The sequence below is a fragment of the Erithacus rubecula genome (assembly GCF_903797595.1).
Source record: "Erithacus rubecula genome assembly, chromosome: 21".
NCBI lineage: Eukaryota > Metazoa > Chordata > Aves > Passeriformes > Muscicapidae > Erithacus > Erithacus rubecula.
The window spans coordinates 8850489-8872707 of NC_136673.1; the positions used below are offsets into that span (position 1 = coordinate 8850489).

General features: G+C 49.8%; 2 protein-coding genes across 5 annotated transcripts in view; both read right to left on the bottom strand.

Annotated features, from left to right (window-relative positions):
• The window catches only part of EHMT1 (euchromatic histone lysine methyltransferase 1), a 460745-nt gene that overhangs the window by 180944 nt on the left and 257582 nt on the right, over positions 1–22219 (bottom strand). The window lies entirely within an intron of this gene.
• Positions 1–22219, bottom strand: part of CACNA1B (calcium voltage-gated channel subunit alpha1 B) — a 292116-nt gene that overhangs the window by 152736 nt on the left and 117161 nt on the right. For all 4 annotated transcript variants that reach the window (XM_079324218.1, XM_079324217.1, XM_079324216.1 and 1 more), the window contains one exon: positions 2196–2299. In XM_079324218.1, coding sequence (XP_079180344.1) covers positions 2196–2299 — 104 coding nt within the window. The remainder of the gene's footprint in view (positions 1–2195; positions 2300–22219) is intronic.

Sequence of the window (22219 nt, forward strand, 5' to 3'; positions counted from 1 at the left end):
AACAGGAAGGGAGGGGATTGCCAGGAGTCTCTCAGGAGCTGATGCTGTCTCTGGGAGTGATGGCTTCATGTCCCTGAGTGAAGCTCTATCTTGTGGAATTCAATTCTCTGTGCCTTTCTCCATGCAGACACCCAGGCAAAGAATAACTCCAAAAGAAATTTCTCTTTTTTTTTTTTCCTTTTCATTTTCTCCACAGTGCTGTCTGGGCTTTTGGTTCCAGAGCACATTGACAACATTGAGGAGCTTTCATTTTTTTCTGGTGCCTTCTTATCACTCCTCCATTCAGATATAGAATAATGATCTGGGTTTAAAAGGACTTTAAAGCTCATCCCATCCCACCCCTGCCATGGCAGGGACCCCTCCCACTGTCCCAGGTGCTCCAGCCCCAGTGTCCAGCCTGGCCTTGGGCACTGCCAGGGATCCAGGGGCAGCCACAGCTGCTCTGGGCCTCCTCACCCTCACTGGGAAGGATTTTTTATATTTTTTACACCTTTTTCCTTCCCTGCTCAGCTGCTCCAAGCCCACCAGGAATCCTGTGCTCCATACCTGTGCTGTGCTGTTTATTTCCTCAGCCTCTCCCCAGGAATTATTCCAGGCAGGGATGTCAAACCACTCTGTGGAACAGAAATTAAAAGCTCCCCTCTGTGAGGAAGATTTTCTCATCTTCACCACTGACAAAGGGAATCCTGCACAGAGCTGTATTTTTAAGAGGAGATACACATTTATATAATATTCATATTTTGCCCTAAGCAAGAAGAGGCTTTAAGGAGAGTCAGACAGAGGTCTCCAGCTCCTGCTCACCAAAGCCCTTTGATTCCAGCACAAAGGAACAGGAGCCTGCAGGATTGTGGGTTGGTTTAAATCCCACTGCGGAACGAGGGAGATGAGCCACACTTAGCCCTGCTGGGGTAATCCCTGAAAATCAGCCATCAGACAAAGCCTCTGATACACCAGGATGCCCTATAAATGGGTTTGATCAGTTATTGGTCAGTTATAAATGGCTTTGATCAGTTATTGATCAGTTACAGATGGCTTGGGTCAGTTGTTGATCAGTTATAAATGGCTTTGATCAGTTATTGATCAGTTACAGATGGCTTGGGTCAGTTGTTGACCAGTTATAAATGGCTTTGATCAGTTACTGATCACAATGATTATTCCTGCACTGAAGGGTGGGACACAGCCTCACCCACAGCCCTCTCCCCTCCTCAAACACCACTGCACTGCTGCCCACAGCCTGTGCTTTGAGGAGGGGAAATAATGACAAAATAATATAAACCAGCATTGATATGTTCTTTGGAAAACCCTTTCCCCAGTCACTCTAAAAAGGGAGAGGAAAGGTGCAGCATTGAAGGGCTTTTACCACACAGCAACAACTCATTTTTTCTTCCCCTGCTGCCAAGAGGCAGAAAAAACCCAGATTTTAATACATCTCTGATCTCAATCACCTGCATGATCTAAGAAGAAACTCAGTGCAGAATGAGGTGCCAAAGATTGAGAGCTTTATAGTCCTGAGTGTGTTAATTCCAGATCACATCTTCCCTGATGCTGGGAATGCTCCAGCTTCAGACTTGGCTCCTCAATTCCTGCAAAGGTCCAAGCCCAAAACTCAGCTGCAACAAACACCAAATCCCTGGCTGACCCCTGGGGTTTGAGCATCAAGGGACCAGCATGTCCCCAAAATCCAAGCATTGGCTCAACCAGGCAGAGATCAAACAAACAACACAAGTCAACAAAGAAATCAAATGCAAGAAAATAAAAACCACCAGCAAAAAACCCCCAAACCTGAGATCTTTTAATTGCCTTGAGCTTGAGCATCTCCTTTCCCCAGGCTGCACAGTTGCACCAAGGGCATTCCCATGTCCCACTCCAGCATTTCCTTGGCCCCAGCAGGTTCCTGATGGCTTTTCAAGGCCACACAGAAGTGTTGGCTGCACTGACCCAAATCAGTCTAATTCCACACAGTTCACTTCACTCTTGGGTCTGGATTCAGAACCATCTCAGTTCAGGGTTTTTCAGCAGCCTATCCCCATCCTAGGACTCTACAGAAATATCCAGAAATATCCCCCTGTGAGGAGAGGATGGGCTAGGACACCCCATCTCTCTCACCCATCTCTGTCAGCAATATCCCAGTGCTAAAGTCAACACATTTTCCCTTTTAATATCCAAGCGGGGATGAAAATTCATGAGTGCCTTACCCTGATAAGACACCCAGCACCAAGTTGAGCATGAAGAAAGAGCCAATGATGATGAGAGGGATGAAGTAAAGCCAGTTCCAGGTGTTTCCTGCAGCGTCGTTCGTCTGGGAACAAAGAGAAAAGGGAGAGACAAACATAAATGTTATTTCACCTCAGAAAGAAAACACCACACAGAGCCTGCAGGGCAGAGCAATTCCCCTTGGAATTCCACAGGAGTGTCCCCACTGATGGCCTGTCAGTTCTGCTGTGTGCACAGCTGAAATTCCAGCCAAGGAACTGACTGACCCAATATCCACACCATGCTTTTCCTCAGCTCTAGTGGGGAGATCCCTCAGTTCTCTCTGTCAGTGACCTGCTGAGGGATGGAGCTCACAGGTGACACCAGGCTGGAGGGATGTGGATGGGCTGGAGGGCAGCAGGGCCTGCAGAGGGGCCAGCCCAGGGTGGATCCATGGGGTGACACCAATGGGATGAGGGACCCTGTCCTTGGGTCACAGCTCCAGGCTGGGGCTGGAAAGCTGGGAAAGGCCCTGGGGGTGCTGTAACAGCAGCTGGACATGAGCCAGGGGTGCCCGGGCAGGCAAGAGGCCAATGGCACCTGGGCTGTGACAGCCATGGTCCAGCAGCACCAGAGCAGTGACCACCCCTGTGCTGGGCACCTCAAATCCTCTGTGCAGCTCTGGGCTCATCAAGAAGGACCTGGAGGGGCTGGAATGTGTCCAGAGCAGGGAACAGAGCTGGGGAAGGAGCCCCAGGAGAGGCTGAGGGAGCTGGGAAGGGGCTCAGCCTGGAGAAAAGGAGGCTCAGGGGGAATTTCTGGCTCTGCACAACTCCCTGACAGGAGGGGACACTGGGGGGGTCGGGCTCTGGGAACAGGGACAGGGACAGGAGGAGAGGGAGTGGCTCAGGGTGGGCAGGGGGAATCAAGGTGGATGTTGGGAAAATTCCTTCATGGAAATGCTGCCCTGCCCTGGCACAGCTGCCCAGAGATGTGACTCCACATCTCTGAAGGGATTTCAAAGCTGTGTGGGGGCCATGTGTCACTGTGAGGCTGGGGAGCCATGGAAGAAAACAGCAACACAGGCTTTGTCCAGAAAGCAGAAGTGATTTATTGCAGAAATAATCACACTTTTATAGACTGGTTTGCAGAACCAAGGACAGAATTAAGCTCATTGGTCTAAAGAAGGCAGCACCTCTTGTAAACATGCTTTTACAAAAACATCATGTTTTTCAGCTACTCTTCCTGTCTACAACAGGAGGTGCTAGCTTTGTTATTAATTATTTTTTCCCTGTTTTCCTTTGAGTAGTTTGGGAAAACTCAAACTGTTTTTTTCCTGACTCTCACCAGCATCCACAGACATGGGTAAAAGGCCTTTTCCAACCTAAACAATTCCACAGCTCCAGGCTGACCCTGCTGCAGGCCCAGAACACATTTGTAGGTGGCCCAAGGCTCTCCAGAGCATCCTCCTCCCTCCCCAGCTCAGCAGCACATTTCCATCTGAGCTGAGCCACTCCAGCAGGGAGCCACAGCCTCCCCTGAAGCTGGGCTGCAGTTAACCCCAGAATCTGCTCACACACAGACAGGGAGACTGCAAGAAAGCCAGGATCTCTGGAGTGACAGAACTCCTCATGTGCCACTCAGCACCTTGGGCTCCTGCCAGCCAAACCCACCCTGAGCAGGCAGCAGTGGGACAGGAACAGGAGGGAAGGCTGGTGAGTTTATCACAAAGTTTCTGCATCCAGCCACGAGGGAAGTGCTGAAAAGGAAAATGCCACATGGCCATTGATAGAATCCCAGTGCTGAGGAAAATGCAAATTCCTCTTGTGCAGGAAGAATGCAGCAATCTGAGGATCTGGTGTTGGGTGGGAGGAAAGGGAGAAGGGGAGCAAAAAGGAAAGTAAAGACCTAAACACATTCTCCTCATCCTTATCCCTCCTCCTGCAGAGGGGAAAGGAAAACAGGAGCCCTGAGCTCACCTCCCTGCCCAAGAGCCTACAGACAAGAGCTCCAACACCACCTGGCAAAAACTGCATTTATTCTGCTTTAATTTATTATCTGTGATGCTTTTTGGTCACTGCTCCCAATCATATTCCTAACAGTAATTTTGCTTGCAAGATTCACAGAAGGAAATGGTTAAATGTGCTTTACCTCAGCCATGCATGTACTTGGTGCCACCTCAAAAGTCTGTATAAGAAGTCAGCCACAGGCAAAACCTACATCACAGCATTTCTGACAGGTATAACAGTTACAGCACTGACACAAGTAAATTCTTGCATTTCCCTTGTCCTTCTCCCTCCTCTGCAGAGGCTAAAGGAAAACAGGAGCCCTGAGCTCACCTCCCTGCCCAAAGGCAGAAACTGCTCTCAAACACCAACTGGCAAAAACTGTGTTAATTCTGATATTGGTGTCTTTAACTTATTATCTGTGATGCTTTTTGGCCAATGTTCCCAACTGTATTTCCAAGAATAATTTTGCTTGCAGGACTCAGAAAAGGAAGCACTTCAAATATGTTTTACCTGAGCTGTACATGTGCTTGGTACCACCTCAGAAGTCTCTGTGTAACAAGATGAACAATGAACCCCAAAGTGTCAGAGTGTTTCTGGCAGGTGATAATATTTATAGCACTGACACAAGTAAAACCCCTGGTGCTGGTTAATAGTGTGGGTGTCTGCACAAATCCTTCCCCCAGGAGGAATCCAACACCAGACAAGCATCTCTCCAAACAGCAAACACATCAGGAATGGCTGTGTCAGTCCATCAGTGACCCAGAGGAGGGGAAGGGGCACTCACCAACCTCACCACACCCCCCTGCTCAAGGCAGAGCCAGCTGGTGAGGGACAAATGGATCTAAGGAGAAACAGGCTGGGAAAACAGGAACAGAAATGCAGGGAAAATTCTGAGCTGTCCAATGAGGGTTTTGAAAGCCTTTGGAATACCTGACATCCCACCCCAATTCTTCATTCCCTGTTTTGTGCTTCCATTCTTCTCGCTCTTGGCTTCCAGCTCTCTCCCCGTTCTCCTGCCCTGCATCTCTGCAGATGGGCTCAGAGGGGAAGGAAACTCATCCTCAGTGCTCCCTTCCCAACACACAGGAAAAAGGAGCCAGTGATGATGAAAGGGAAGAAGTAAAGCCAATTGCAGGTGTTGCCTGCAGCACCATTTGTCTGGAAGCAGAGAAAAAGGAGGAGTGGGGAAGTGCCTGGGGCCATTTCCAGAGCAATCCCAGGGTTTATATTTAGGGGCTGCTCTTCAGCTCTCCTCTTGTCACTCAGACATCTCTGGTTGCAGCAGGCAGGTCCCATCCAGGGAGGGCTCACTGGGGCCCTTAGCTCATCATATTCCATGGTTCTGGAGGCTGGGAATGCTGTCAGCCAGGCAGGGGGGCTGGGGAGTCCATGGGGAGGGGCTGGAGGGAGGAACAGATGGGAGAAGCACATAAACATGCAAAGGGAGTGCAGCGGGTTCACCGCTGCCAAATGATCGTTTATCATTTATTTCCCCATTTGAAACCCAAACTTGGCGACACATCCACAATTCCATGCCACAATCAAAGCCCTTAAAAATGGAATGTGTTGAAATACAAGCAATTAAGCCCCCCTCTCTGAGCATTTGCTGGATTAGCTCCTGCTTAGGGCAGGGCAGGGCCGGGCTCTGTTTGCTCTGCCTCGCTCACGGGGATCCAGGACAAACTTCCCTTTGGTACAGTGACAAACAGCAGGCACAGGTGGTGACAAACTGCTCCTGGGAAAGCAGAGCCTTCTTGGATGTGCAGCACCTTGCCCAGTGCTCCCAAATGAGCTGGAACCCAAGAGAGTACAGTACCCAACAGAGTACAGGGAGGTGCTTTAATGACTCAAAACCCGTTTGCTGGCAGGAAAACCAAACTCCTTCCCCCAGGGAAAGCCCCCAGAGTCTCACAGGCAACTCTGTCTGCCCTGAGCCCTTCATCCGCAGAGCCACCAAGCTCCAGGCTCACTCATTCAGCAGGAGGAGCCAAGAGATCAAATCAATTTTTATGTTCCAGCTACAACATTTCACTGCTGTAATGTCTGGCTGTCTGTCAGTGCCACTTGTGCCCACAGAGACGAAACAGGAGGGCAAGAGAAATGGAATACTCCACACAAGGTGCCAGAATTGCTGCCAGAATTTCAGCAGGGGCTCTCACACTGCTCCTGATTAAAAACAGCCATGGGGCTCTTCACCATCTCCCCTGAGCTGTGCCCACACCTGGCCCCAGGAGTGCCCTGGCTGGAAAGATCCACGTGCCCTAAATGTGAGAGCACAAGGCTCCCACAGCTGCACAGAGGGAAACTGAGGCATGATCCCACAGCTGCCCCCATTCCTGTCCTGGCAATGGTAGCAGGATGTACCCAGCATGCTAAAATACCAAATACTCAACTCCCAATTCCCCAAAAACATCTCTCTAGCCTGCTCCAGGTGACTCTGGTCCATCAGCCACCCTGGAGCTGCTGTCACTGCTCACAGCTGGGTGTCACTGGACAACCTTTCCCTGTTCACTCCCTATTGATGCCTTTTTGGGGCCACCTAGAAAAAGAGGCCAGAAAAAAATAAAGGGAATAAAAAGCAGTTCTATTTATTGAGGGGCTTCAGGTACATTTTGGGCAGATGAAGCCCCACAGGGGCTACACCCAAAATGGACAATGGGTCACAGGTTTTCACACTGTTATAAATTTGGTCCATTTGCACATTGGGGGTGAATCTCCCAGTTACAGCTTCAGGTAATGAAGTCATTTACCCCAAGTTTGCTCCCCAAAACTCACTTTTGTTTCCATCTCTGGGGCCCTGAGGTGTCCTTGATTCCCAGCCTGGAGAGGAATTGTTGTGTCTGCCCAAACTGGGAGAGCAGCAGCTCACACTGTGTGTGGAGTTTAGTTACACACTAAAGAACTGCAGGGTTACAAATACATTAAAAATATGAAAGTTAAATCCTGGAGCATCCCTGTATTGGCTCTGAGCACCCAGGGGCTCTCTCCTCCCTCTGTGCAGTGCTGGTGCCCAGGCAGTGACAGCACAGCCCCCCTCGAGGGGCAGGCTCTGGGGGGATTGGCAGCTGTAACACCCTCAGAAGCCAAAGGCTGCTGTCCTGCAGGGGGATTAATGCCCTGAGCTGCTGAGCAGGGCATTCTCCAGCACAGCACAAGATGCTTCCCACCACAGGCCTTTTGTGAGGTGTCCAAGAGCAGAGCAAGGCCAGGACTAATCCTCACTTTGTGTCTCAGGCACACAGAGCTGTTCAGGCAGAGCTTCCCCCTGTTAACAAGGTGGCAGCTGTGTCTGCTTATTAATTCATTCCAAGATATGTTTTGAAACAATCGACTTGAAAGCAGCCAACTGCTGCTTGTGCTGTGCTGCAGAGCCCAGAAATGCCTTTCCATCATCTTTCATCTCCTTTCCTGCAGCCCTGGCCATCACCCACCCTCCCAGGGCAGGCAGGGCTGCTCCAGGGAGAGTTTCCTCATCCCTGGAAGTGTCCAAGGCCAGTCTGGATGGGGCTTGGGGCAGCCTGGGCGAGTGGGAGCTGTCCCTGCCCATGGTGGAGGTGGGATGAGGTGATCTTTAAGGTCTCATCCAGCCCAAACCCATCTGGGATTCTCATGGTGGAGGTTCTTGCTGCAGGACCAGCAGCAGCTCTGCTCCAGCCCCATCCCATCGCCAGGAAATGGCCAAAAAAGCCTGGCTTGCTCCAGCATCCCTCTGCCATCCCATCCCATCCCAGGGTCTCTGCCTGCTCTTGGCTCCCTGCTCCCCACCCCAGGGAGCCTCACAGGTCATCCCAGATCCCACTGCTCCATCCAAGGGAGCAGGAGCTGCTCTGGGAGGGGAAGGAACTGCACATAAAACAACCTTTCATGTGAAAGACAAACAATTAAGAGCTGCCACGTAAACGAGTGGGGGTCAATAACAGGATTTAATTGGACAGATACAGCCAAACACCACAGACCATTTGCTTTTACCGTGTTTTTAATCCAAATACAAAATGCAGCACACCTAGATTTACTCATCGAATCTAATCAATGGCACAGCCTGACTTATTCAGGGCAATTAAAGGGTAATATTCCCTTAGTTAAGTGTTTTTGCATTGAGAACTCTCAGCTGTCTTTGAGAGATGAACTCTCTTTACCCTCGGTCTGGTTTTTCACAACTCTCTTCCTCACCACTTCTGATAATTAGCAAAGCTATTTACGGGTGATTTATTTCTATCTGCTCGTATTCTGACATTTAAATGAACACAGAAATTACTGAGATTAAAATCAAAAACATTACAAGCATGTACAAGAGCACGTGGAACCTGCCTTACGGTGAAAAGAGAAGGAGAAAAAAAAAAAAAACCCACGATTTTTAAACCTTCTGTGGCCGTTCTGCCCCAGAAACAGCACTGAGCCCTGCTCTGAGGAGGTCTCTGCTGCAGTCCCAGCCTCCAGCAGGTGACATTGGGTCACAGCCAGATGAAAGGTGAGCAGCTCCCACACTCCCCAGCAGGGCAGAGAGAGAAATCCCATTCCTCAAGTGCTGACCCCGTGTGCTGCTCCACACCACAATCTGCAGGGAGCCTTTCCTTTCTCTCCCCATCCCAGTTTAAATGTGCTCTTGGCTCGAATCCACCCCAGTTTCTCTGGTTTCTGATCTTCCAGCCCGTTTTAGGGAGCATCTGGTGCTGGGCTCTGCAGGGCTGGGGTGTGCTGACCCCCAGAGCCAAACCCAGCTGGCACAGGAACGTCCCCATGGATGCTCCAGGGCTGTGTCCTGGCCCTGGACACTGCCAGGGATGGGGCAGCCACCACATAATTCCCTCAAATCACCAATCCCAAGCTGGGCTTTCCTCTGAAAGCATCCAAATGCATAAAATCAACCCAAATATGAGAGGACTCCGGGTAAAATCCTCAAAGCTGGCAGCATTTTAATTTTGCACAATGGCAGGAGATGTAGGAACACGTTTTAACTGTAGCTGTTGCAAGCAATATTAATGTTAATTCAGCCAAGTTTAAATAGAAGCAAATCCTCTCCTTTGTTTCTCCCCTTCTCCAGAGCTGGGGAGGCTGAAAAAGCAGAACCACTGCTCTTTTATGCCTTGATCCAAAGGCTTATGGCACCAATATATCAATACATAAATATGCTAACAGGGTTTCTTGATAAAAAATTCATTCTTTCCCCAGCTAGCGTGAACTCACTCAGCTGCTTTATTCATGAGCCTGCCTGGCACTGGGAAAGCTCTGCCACCGTCAAAAAGAACAGGCTGGCCAAGGGACTCTACCTCTTTTTGAATGTTTTTATTTTGATTTCGTAGCCTGTCCTCCCTTTCTCTCATTTTTAAGCAGCTTTAAGTGGGTTTGAATTATGGATGGGAGCTGGGTGCAGGCTGTTCCTGCTGGGGACAGGTGGGGCACGTTCAGGGTGAGGAAGGGCAGGCTCTGCCTGGGGCTCTCAAGGGGGTTTTGCCCCAGCAAACTCCTGCCCAGCCCCTCTCTGAGCCCCACAGGACATTTATCTGGAAGATCAGGAGGATTTATGGCCAGGTTAGATGAGGCTTGGACTGGTGGAAGTGTCCCTATCCTCAGAAGGGAGATTGGAACAAGATGAACTCTCAGGTCCCTTCCAACCCAAACCATTCTGTGACTCTCTGGAAATGCATTTCACACACTTTAGCACAAACCTAGAAGCTCATGAGACCAAGGAACTCCAACAGTGTCACAAAATGTGACTCAAACTGAGATGCTACAGGGGCACCCAGTTCCAGCAAAACTCCAAATATTCTGATTCCCACCAGCAGTGCCTCAGTTACTCATCAGGTTCCTCTGAGCACACAACTTGCATTTTCTGGAGAAAAATTGGGAGCACAGGAGCTCTTGGGGAAGGAAAGGAAGGAAAGGAAGGGAAGGAAGGAAAGGAAGGAAAGGAAGGGAAGGAAGGGAAGGAAGGGAAGGAAGGGAAGGAAGGGAAGGAAGGGAAGGAAGGGAAGGAAGGGAAGGAAGGGAAGGAAGGAAGGAAGGAAGGAAGGAAGGAAGGAAGGAAGGAAGGAAGGAAGGAAGGAAGGAAGGAAGGAAGGAAGGAAGGAAGGAAGGAAGGAAGGAAGGAAGGAAGGAAGGAAGGAAGGAAGGAAGGAAGGAAGGAAGGAAGGAAGGAAGGAAGGAAGGAAGGAAGGAAGAATGAAGGAAGGAAGGAAGGAAGGAAGGAAGGAAGGAAGGAAGGAAGGAAGGAAGGAAGGAATTCTGATCAAGCACAAATCATTCATTCCCTGGGAGAACTCCTGCACTTGGAGTAAATTCAGTAAATTTGGGGCTCTCTGGACATGATTTTCTTACTCTGCAAAGGCTTCAGGTGTCTGAAGAGCCAAAGCTGTCCCCAAACGTGCTCTGAAAGTCATGAGGAGGGAGAAATAACCCCAGGTATAAATGTATAAAACACAGACAGAGATTTAGAGCCCTGCTCACTCTGGCTGCTCAGGGACACAAGAGATTTTCAGATAAGGATGGATTCAGACTCACACAGAGTTTTGCTGGTCTAGTGAGTAGATGCAGAATAAACTTTTGCTGCCACTCAGCAGTCCCTGGGCCCTGCAGCCCCTGGGTCAGCAGGGCAGAGCCATTCCCACAGCAATCCAATCCTCCAGCATTTGCTGGCTTTGAGCAGAGGAAACTGTGGGGCAAAGCTCTAAATCACTGCAAACACCAACAATGCACAGGCTTCCTCATCATCCTCATGCAGATCCTGATTCTTCTTGATTTTCCCTCTAAACATCACCAGCAAAGACTCCTAAGACATTTCCAGTACCAGAAATTTGATTCAATGAATTAAAGCCTTGGTTCTGTTGTATAAAATCATAACCAAGGGCTGTTGCACATCTGCATCCTCCAGCAGAGGATTGGGAATGAGCAGAGTATGGATTTATTTGGGTTAGGCCACCTTCTCATTCTTGTCTTCTAATGAGACACCTCCAGCAGTTCAGCTTTTCCTTAATTATGAGCAAAAAATACCCTTGCAGATAAATCTATGGCTCAGGAGCTGGAGCTGAGAGCTCAGTCCCACAGAACTGAGAGCACAGCAAAGCCCCCAGGCCCTGCAGCTCTTTGTCAATGCAATCCCTACTCAGAACAAGATTCCAAAGGTCTTTTATCCCTCCCATTTCCCGGCTTCAGACAAAAGAGAACAAGAAATCAGTTGGGCACGATCCACTTGGCTCCATCTAAAGATGTTCCACAAGGTTTTGTGAAGACATTTTAAATAAAAAGGACTCTCTGCTAGAGGAAAGAAAAAAAGTTTTTTCCTAACCACAAGCTTTGCCAAGTTGTTCCAAATTTGAATGAAAACTGCCTGAGAAATTCCAAATTGGAGTGTGAAAATATTTACTATACTGTATATTCATTAAGCCTGTAGAAAATAATGAGAGCAGCTCAAAGCTGCTCCTCTCTGGATTCCATGAGGAGGAAACAATCTGGGAACAGGGATGAACAGCAAAGGTTTTGCCACAGACCAGTTAATAAACCAACCAACTCCAGAAGGGGCAGGGACCCCAAGAGTTTTTTGGAATGAGCTGCTTCCCACAGTTCCTGGGTGATTTTCCTCCCCTGCAAGGGATTTGCTGGATTTTAGAATTGTAGAATGGTTTGGGTTGGAAAGAACCCTCAAATCCATCTCATCCTTCCCCCTGCCATGGGCAGGGACACCTCCCACCATCCCAGGTGGCTCCAAGCCCCAAAGTCCAAGCCTTGGGCACTGCCAGGGATGGGCTGCCACAACATCTTGGGCAATCTGTTGTTTTTCCTCCAAAAGATAAAGTTCACATGACAGAGCCTTTAATAGGATTTTTTAAATTACAGCAACATTTTTATTCTTTCTTCTATTTCCACACACCACCCCTGGCAGTGCCCAAGGCCAGGCTGGATGGGGCTTGGAGCCACCTGGGATGGTGGGAGGTGTCCCTGCCCATGGCAGGGGTGGCACTGGGTAAGCTTTAAGGTCTCAACCCAAAGGATTCCAGGACTCCATGAAAAGAAGAGGGAGGCTGGAATGTCACCAGTGGCAGACAGGGAATGGTGACACCTTCTGGCCCTGAGCAGCTCCCAGCTGGTTGTAGCTCCCTCGTGGAGCCCACCAGACTGACCAGAGGTGACCTCTCCCCCCCACACTGTGCTCCCTCACCCTGCTGGTGACCAGCACACACCCAGCCCTGCCAGCTGCCCTCTGTGCAGCCCCCCAAGCCCAGCACCCCCTGAGCTGCCTTGCCCCACATGGAGCATCCAGCTCCCCCCATCACACCAGCACCAACATTATCCCAATCCAGCAGATTCCCTCTTGAGTCATGAGCAAAAACTTCTCCCAGAGCCCCCACAGCCTCTTCTGTTGAGCATGGATTTGGGACTGCTGTCAGAACTGCAAAACCCAGTGAAACCTCCATTTGTGGTTTCCTCAGACCCATTCTGTGACTCTGTGTCACTGCAGCCCCTGGTGCAGCAGGATGGCAGAGCACTGGCACGTTCTGAGAGCACCCAGCTGCCTTCTCCATCCTGGCCAGGAGAGCACTGTCAGGCACGTTCAGAGCTGTTTGTACCCTGGTGCTTTCATGCTGCTGAGCTGCAAGTGGATTTCTTCAGCTGGAGGTTTTTTTCTTGGCAAGCCCCCATGATTACACTGCTGTTCAGAGAGGTTTCATTGCTTTTCAGAGAGCAATTGCTGCCTTGGAGAGACTCTTGAGGTTCTCTGATATATGTCACTCTCCTGCTGTATATCTGAAAAGTCTCCTATTAAATCTGGAGGTGGCCACCTCACAGTCATTCTGAATAAATCTTCCCTGAGACATTAAATCAACCTCAGAAGATTCAGGGAGGTGCTTCAGCTCCTGTCAGCTTCACAGGTTTTCTCAGGTGCTTCTCTGAGCAGGGTCATTTGTTGGAATATCTCAATCTTCTCAGGCTTGGAGGGGGATGCCCACCTGGGCATGGGGTCAGCCAGGCTGTGTTCCCACATGGATGGAGACCAGGTGTGGGCACAAACGTGCAGAACTCTTGGCATTTAAATGTTCCAAAGCCATTTTAGCCTTAGGCTTGCTTCACACATTTCCTATTCCAGCATCTCTGGGTTTCTGCAAACCTTCCAGAGGAGGAGGGAGGCAAAGCCTGCATCCCTTAGAAGAGCTGGGAATTCAGCCCTGTGGCAAACAGCCCCTGCAGATTCCAGGAGGAAAGCAGGATATCAGCCAGGGCAGATTGGGGCTGGTGTAGGATTCTTGTTGACAGCTCACACAGGATCCATCAGCTGGGCAGATTCCTCCTGTTAAGCTTGTGCTGCTTGTTCAGTGCTCCACAAGGGATTTTCCTACAGTGGATGCTCACACCAATTCATTACACTCCTGGACTGCCACACTCAACCAGGTCTCATTAGTAGAAAGTTTGTTACTCCAAAGCCTGGAGTGAGGCTTCTCCCTGGGAAAAGGGAGTTGAGAAATCCACTCCATCTGCTGCTCAGGAGAGTTTGGACACAAAGTTCCAAAGAGGGGTTTAAGATACAGAGGAATTTGGATTATTTTACACACATGGTGGTAGGTGAGTTTGTTTGCACAAGAATTTCTGAAATTTGAGATGCTGAGATGTGTTGCACACCAGTCATCAGCTAAGTGAATGAAGTTTGACCTAAAAGACTGATTTTTCTATATAATAATAAATCTAATACTCAAAAGACTCACAGGTTTTAACAACACAATGAGATGGAGGAAGCTTAAATCCAGCAGGAAACAGGGATGAAATCCACATCTCAACTGGAAAAATTTGTGTGCCAACAGCAGGGGTGTAAGGGGGTCATGGGGGGGACACAGCCACGTGTGGGCACACATCCACAACTCCCACTGTGGTTTTGTGCTCAAGCCAATCGTTGGCCTGAGCTGGTTTGAGGTTTTTGTGCAAGGGTTTGGTCACCCCAAGTGTGTTCCTGCCTTCCAGGACCCCTTCTACAAAAGCACCATCCACAGGAGAGGTTTTCCCTTCCTCCCCCCAGCCCTTCCCTCTCAAACCAGCCCTGCACTCAGCTGCTGCCAGGCTCTTGGCTGCCTGCTCCAAACTCTGCCATCACTGCCCTACTTTCCTGCAGATGATTGGTGATACTGAGCCACAAAATCTACAAAATCAACATTAACCCCACAGCTCCAGGCTGGGAATTATCATTAATGTGCACGCCCAAGGTGGCTGGTTCTTATTAGCAAATTCAAATCACCCTAACTCGATAGTGAGTGCAATTGAGCACTAACAGCATTAGGAGATTTTTCTCTCCTTTATGAAGCTGCAGGGAGAAAGAGAGAGCACAATTACACCGTGGCACAGCTCAGGAGCTCAGCTCCCATCTCCATCACGGGTGCATGACACCAGCCTGTGACACCTGCCCTGCTGGCTCTGTCCCCAGCACGTCCCTGGGCAAATGCACAGTGACAAGAGAAGCTCAGCACTGCTGAGCATCAGGTCCCAGGGGTAACCTCTCCCTAGGTCAGGGCTGTAGGGGATTTTACACTAAATCTGTGGCACAGCTCAGGCAGATGCTGTGTGCTCTTGGCTCTGAGATGCTTGAAAAAGCTGAGATCAGAGCAGGCTCTGCTGCAGACAAAACCATGGTGAGATTTCTTCACACACCTGTGGGCTTTGCATATTTCAGCATTCATTTTTTGTCTGTCTGTCTGTCTGTTGGCTCCTCCTTTCCCACATGTGCTTCATTACTGGATTCCCCAGAGGTGCTGGCACTGCCCAGGCTCAGGCTGGAGCTCAGGGCAAGGCTCTTCCCTCCCCCAGAGGTGCTGGCACTGCCCAGGCTCAGGCTGGAGCTCAGGGCAAGGCTCTTCCCTCCCCCAGAGGTGCTGGCACTGCCCAGGCTCCCCAGGGAATGGGCACGGCCCCGAGGCTGCCAGAGCTCCAGGAGCGTTTGGACACCAGAGATGGACAGGCTGGGATTGTTGGGGGGATCTGGGCAGTCCTGGACTCCAGGCTCCTTTCAGCTCTGATTCCCTGATCTCCATCTCTTCAAACATCCAGCTGATCCTGAGCTGTGTCCCAGGGGAAGCAGAGCACCCCTGTTCCTGTGTTGCTTTGGTGCAGCCCTGACCCAAGGCTCTGTTTCACTTCCAGCCCTGGATTCTGACACCCCACACTCACCTGGAGCAAAACTTCATCCTTGGACACGACAGGGAATGCAGTGGCAACAATGGAACCATGTCAGAAATATGCTGTGGGATTCAGAGTGGCAAAACAAAGCCTTGTCCTTATTTTCCCTGTTAATGTAAGGCAAACCCTTCAGCAGCTTTTCCTTTTCCTGGTTAAACAGCTTTGCTGTTCAATATTTGTTCATAAGGAGAGCTGATGGTGCATAGAGAGTGATCATAGGAGACTGAACCCACCCTAAACCTCCTCACAGCACTGCTGCCAGCCCCAGGACACACTGACATGACTGCAAACACAACCTTCCTTCTCAGTCCTCTCAATACTTTTCAGTTGTGGGTCTGTAATTTAGTGGATCAGATCTAACAGAGAACAGTCCAACTGCTCATCAGTTGTATGAAGAGAGAAGAGCAATTCCAGTGCCACCAATGACACAGAGCAATTCCAGTGACACAGAGCAATTCCAGTGCCACCAATGACACAGAGCAATTCCAGTGTCACCAGTGCCACATAGCAATTCCAGTGTCACCAGTGACATAAAGGAATTTCAGTGCCACAGAGCAATTCCAATGCTACCAGTGCCACAGAGCAATTCCAGTACCACCTGCAGAGTCCCACAGGCTCTACTGGAGCAGTCACTGCACCCCCAAATCAGCTGGGACAGTCCCCATGAGCAAAGTCAAGTGCAACCCCCCACAGGAAAGTACAATCTGAGCAAAGGGCCAGCAAAAAGACACTGAAGTCACCTGTAAACCTGGCAGGTTTCAAAGGTGCTTCAAGTGAGGAGGTTGTTGAGCCCTGAGGAACCTCAGGAGCAGCCAGGGAGCAAAGGGGAACCCACATCCAAGTCTGGGATGAGGGGATGTGCTTTGTGTGATTTCTTTTTCTTCTGCTTTCTGTAGCACATTCACACTGCACCCTCACAGCACCTCCCTGGAAATCACCTCATGGTCCAGGTAACCAGGCGTGCTCACATCCAAACTGAGGAACATCACCTTGCATCCCCCAGCTCACACTTGTGAGTGATGGAGACCAAGAGTCACAAGTGACTAAGAGTCACTTGTGAGTGATGGAGACCAAGGTTTGATTTTCATGAATAAACCTTTCACTGGCACAAGGTGCCCAGAGCAGCTGTGGCTGCCCCTGGATCCCTGGCAGTGCCCAAGGCCAGGCTGGACACTGGGGCTGGAGCACCCAGGACAGTGGGAGGGGTCCCTGCCCATGGTAGAAGTGGAACAAGATAAGTTTTAGGTCACTTCCAACCCAACTGTCTTGGGTTGCAGTACAGGATGTGCCCAGCAATGTGAATTCTGTCACCATCTGTTGCAGCTGGGTGGGGCAGTGCCCCTGATCTCCTGGCACATATCCTCTGCTAATGGGCCATCTTTAAACCAGCTGGGACAATCATCTTTATCTTCCCACAGCCCATCCTCCCTCCAGGAGATATCTCCTGTTCATGGCCATTGAGTCCCAGTGCATGGCTGATAAAATTCCATCATCCCACTGGGAGATGCTCCAGCCAGGGCAGGAGCCAAGCCTTTCCTACCCAGAGAAAAACTGAGATTTTGGACACCAAGGCACCTTCTTTCCACTGGATTCCAGAAGAAAACCAGACCCTTCCACATCATCCCTGGACCTTCAGAGGAAACTGCACCTTCTCCAGGAGCACTGCTCCAGCTGAACCACATCTGCCCCTGCAGGAGGATGCAGCCACCATTGAATGGGACTGTGCCACCACCCTGACTGACTGACTGTGTCAGCTTGGATTCTGACTCTGGCAGGGTTTGGGATTGTTCTTTGTAATACTGTATTTCTATTTTAATTTTACTGGTAAAGAACTGTTATTCCTAATTCCCATATCCTTGCCTAAGAGCCCCTTAATTTCAGAATTATAATAATTTGCAGAAGGAGGGGTTTACACTCTCCATTTCAAAGAGAAGCTCCTGCCTTTATTGACAGATACCTGTCCTCCAAACCAGAACACCAACCATTCTATGATTCTCTGAAACACCCCAAAAAGACACATGTGAGCTCCCCAAACTGGGACAACAGAGTGTCTCCTGCCCCTACAGCCCCAACACCATCCCACCAACAAAACCATCTCTGGGTTGGGCTGGAAATGGAACAACAATTACATCCCAGCTTTTCATTTCTCTATCTCCTTAGGAATAAAGAAATTCAAAGGCACAAAAAGAAATCAAAAATACTGAGTGAATCATAAGCTATTTTAATTCAGGGAGGGTAAAGTTCCAGTTGGGATCCAATTTAAGGTAGATTTGTATCTTGTTTGAACTGTTCAGCCCTATCCCTACTCACAAGCATATTAGGTTAGGCCCAGTGGAAGACCCACTGGACACTAATATTTGTCAGTAGGAAATAGAAGAAACATAAAATCTCTTGCCATTAAGATCAAAAGAGAGTGAGGGTGCACTTTGACATTTCTCCTCCCCTGCAAGGAGCTCCTGTTTAGCAAAGCAAATTCCACTGTGGAGCTTTGAACTCCTGGGGAGGAAAGAGGAAAGGTGAAAGCCCAGCTCACTGAAAGTCAGCACCGAGGCTTCTGACAGCTCCACATGGAGCAGGTTTGACCCACGATTTTCTGGGACCACAAACACAATCCTGAATTCCTCAGAAGTTCCTGGTGCACATCAAAGGCTGCACCTCACAGAGGGAACAGAGCAGAGCAAGCTGTGCTGGCTCTGGAGGACAACAAGGAGCCCCCACCCCTTCCCAATCCACTGAGGATCCCAAGGAAAGCTCTGAGCTTCTCTGTCAGATCCACAGCACCTCCCTCAGAAAGGCTCCCAGCTGGCTCCTCTTTGAAATGAATCCTCAGACTTGCAAAATAATTATTTTAATTGAGGAATTCATGGGCAGGCACAAAAGTTTTCAGGCTTTTCTCACCTTGCAAAAAAAAGGGAGCTCCCCATGGCAACCAGTGGAGGGTTTGATGATGGACAATAAGGTTCTTGCATGGGCAAAAGTGGGAATTACTGCTCAGAAAAGGAAATCAGAGTTGTACTATTGGTCTGTAAAATTTTTTCCACCTCCACAGAGCCCATATTAGCAACAGATGAATCACTGTCATTCACAAACACCAAGCACGTAAACAAGAGGATCTAAAATGATCCAGAAATTATCTTAATTTGAAAATGAGATCTGGAGGGAAAGCAGGGCTCAGGAGGACTCAGGGCACCACAGCTGCTCTTGCTGAACAATGGCATCGTTTCCTCCCAGCCCAGCACAAGGATTTCTTCACCCAGACTTTGCCCTTGGAGTCCCTCACTGGAAATATTCTCCCTCAGCAGCACCAGCATCCCCCAGCTCCAGCAGCCCCTGGTTTTTATCAGAGCCCTGCTCAAAGCATGATAACAAATTCAGCAGTGCTTGGCATATCCAGACCCTTCATGGGCATAATGAATAAATCCACAGAATGGGCCCCAGAGCTGATCTGAGCACCAGTTACCTCTTACCTCAGGCACCAGCTAAGTGGGTCCTTGCTGTGCCAACCTCAGCAGCAACCTGTGGTGTCCCATGTCACCCCAAGGCCAGTGGGATGCTCCAGGTGAGCACCACGAGCTCAAAGGGCCACCCTGAGGCAGAGAGCCCAGAGCAGAGACTGCCCCAGCAGCACCACACCAGATGCAGAACAATTAATGCAACCCAATTAGTGCTGAGTGCACACTGCAGAGAGACAGCTCCTGCCCTGCCCAGCCTGGCACTGGGCTGGTCCCAGCCTGGCACAAAGTCAGGTCTAGGGTACATGGCCCCTGAGCAGCATTGCCCCCACAAAAGCTGCTGCTCTAGAAGATTCTTCCCTAATTTTATGGTCCAGAAAATTCTCTGGATATTCTTCTAAGAATGCTCGGGCATATTCTTCTAAATAAAGAAATTGAGGGGTCTCTGTCTGTCTGCACTGGGTTGGACTGAAAACCTGGTCACAGCACTGGGCTCCCACCCTGAGGAAAACCCTTGGGTTACTCTAATACATTCCTAGATGATGCTGAAGTTGGGATTAGCAGGAGGTGCTCCATTTGCTGTTAAAAGTGTTCTTCCCCATCAGCAACTTTGCTAAATCACCTGTTGCTCCCTGGGCACTTTTGAGCACAAAGAAGCCACAGCTGAGACAAACCTGCAGCTCCCAGAAGAGCTTGGTTGGAGTCATTGTTCCAATGCTTTTGTGCTGCTGAGGCAGCAAGGTCTTTTCCCCAGCTCATCATTGAAGAATTTCACCCTGCTGATGATTCAGCCTCTTTGCTCCAAGCATAAATCACCTTCCAGATAAAGCCTTCTAGAAAGCTTTCATGGGCCCCAATTAAAAGGAAAAGTCTCTGGAAATATAAACAGTGGATCAGCAAGGAAAAAAACGGGCTGAGATTTGTCAACTTGCTTTCTGCTTTCTCTCCTGATTCCTCAATTTATCACAGGACAGGGAGTGAACATTTACAAGGTAGATTTCTGACTGCAAAGGCTGTGCTGAAAGCTTTGATGCTGTGATTTGCTAAACCTGTGGGAAAGCTGGATTGGGACCACCTATAAAGTCACCTCATTCCTTTGGGAATGACTGAATAATCCTTCACAACAAACCCCTCACTTTCGACAGACCTGAGCCAAGCCATCAAACCCCAGCCCCTCTGTCCTGAACACCTTTGACACCAAACTGCTCAGTTTGCCTGGTGCCACCACAGACCAGCCTTTCCAGCCACCAATCTGCCCCCAGGACAGAGAAAAGGTTTCAATTGATGCTGCACTGGTGAAGCACATCCCACCCAGTGCCTGATCCTGACATCACCAGCACAGCAGGGAGGGGGGAGTGATGACAGAGCCTGTTGATGCAGGACAATCAATCCAGCAGGAAATGAATGGCCCATTAAGGGAGAAGTTGTAACCTCAGCCCTCCCCTAATGGGTCTCAGTCCCAGACTGCCTGGCTGCACAGGGATTTGGGTCCCAGCAGGGCTGGCAGCAGCAAGGGAGGGGTTTGGACAAGCAGGGGACAAACCTGCCCCACCAGAGGCAGCCTGTGGTGGTGGCACACACAGGAAGGGGTGAGGGAAAGGGCCCAGCTGAGGGTTAGCAGCTTTTATAAAAGCACAGATTTGGGCTGAAGTGATCTTAAAGATCATCTCATCCCACCCTTGCCATGGCAGGGACCCCTCCCACTGTCCCAGGTGCTCCAGCCCCAGTGTCCAGCCTGGCCTTGGGCACTGCCAGGGATCCAGGGGCAGCCACAGCTGCTCTGGGCACCCTGTGCCAGCCCTGCCCACCCTGCCAGGGAACAATTCCTTCCCAATATCCCATCTAATCCTGGAAAAGCCATTCCCTGTGTCCTGTCCCTCCATCCCTTGTCCCCAGTCCCTCTTCAGCTTTCCTGGAGCCCCTTCAGGCCCTGGCAGGGGCTCTGAGCTCTCCACACAACCTCTCTGTGGCTTCCTTTGTGTCCATAGGGGAGGTGCTCTGTCCCCAACTTTGTGGCCTTCTCTGGATTTGCTCCCACAGCTCCATGTCCTCATTATACTGGAGCACCAGAACTGTGAGTTTTTCCCTGCTTTCATGAGTTAGCAGGAGAAAAAGCTCCAGCCTTTTTTCATATTAATGCTTAATCACAGTTTACACAGACAACATCTTGCCTCCCATGGTCCCACAGCCTTTTGCAAATCTTAATTAAGCAAAAGATTAAAAGTAGGTCCACAGCTCAGCTCTGATGAGTATCCTGCATCAGGGGAATGCTGCTCTCCTTGAGGAGACCAGAGCCTGGGGCTGGCAGACAAACTTCTCCTGATAAAATTTTCCTGACAAAAAAAAATTTCCTCAGCAGTAGAGAACTCAATTGGTGAATCAGAGCTCCCTGAACATGGAATGACCTCTGACACTCCCCCTTTGTCTGTCTCAACATGTGGTCATTACTCTACCAGTTCTGGATTTGAAGGGGAAAATCTGCCAGATTCTTCCAGGCTGGGCCCAGGAGGAATCAGGATGGGTCCAGGAGGGATCAGACTGGTTCAAGCAGCATCCCTGGGCAGTTTCTGAACTGCCTGGAGCTGGATGGATGGATGGATGGATGGATGGATGGATGGATGATGGATGGATGGATGGATGATGGATGGATGGATGGATGGATGGATGGATGGATGGATGGATGATGGATGGATGATGGATGGATGGATGGATGGATGGATGGATGGATGGATGGATGGATGATGGATGATGGATAGATGATGGATGGATGGATGATGGATGGATGATGGATGATGGATGGATGGATGGATGGATGGATGGATGGATGGATGGATGATGGATGGATGGATGGATGATGGATGGATGGGTGGATGGATGATGGATGGATGATGGATGGATGGATGGATGATGGATGGATGGATGATGGATGGATGATGGATGATGGATGGATGGATGGATGGATGGATGGATGGATGGATGGATGGATGGATGGATGATGGATGGATGATGGATGATGGATGGATGGATGGATGATGGATGGATGGATGGATGGATGATGGATGGATGGATGGATGATGGATGGATGGATGGATGATGGATGGATGGATGATGGATGGATGGATGGATGGATGGATGGATGGATGGATGATGGATGGATGGATGGATGGGTGGATGGATGATGGATGGATGGATGATGGATGATGGATGGATGGATGGATGGATGGATGGATGGATGGATGGATGGATGATGGATGGATGATGGATGGATGGATGGATGGGTGATGGATGGATGATGATGGATGGATGGATGATGGATGGATGGATGGATGGATGGATGGATGGATGGATGGATGGATGATGGATGGATGGATGGATGGATGATGGATGATGGATGGATGATGGATGATGGATGGA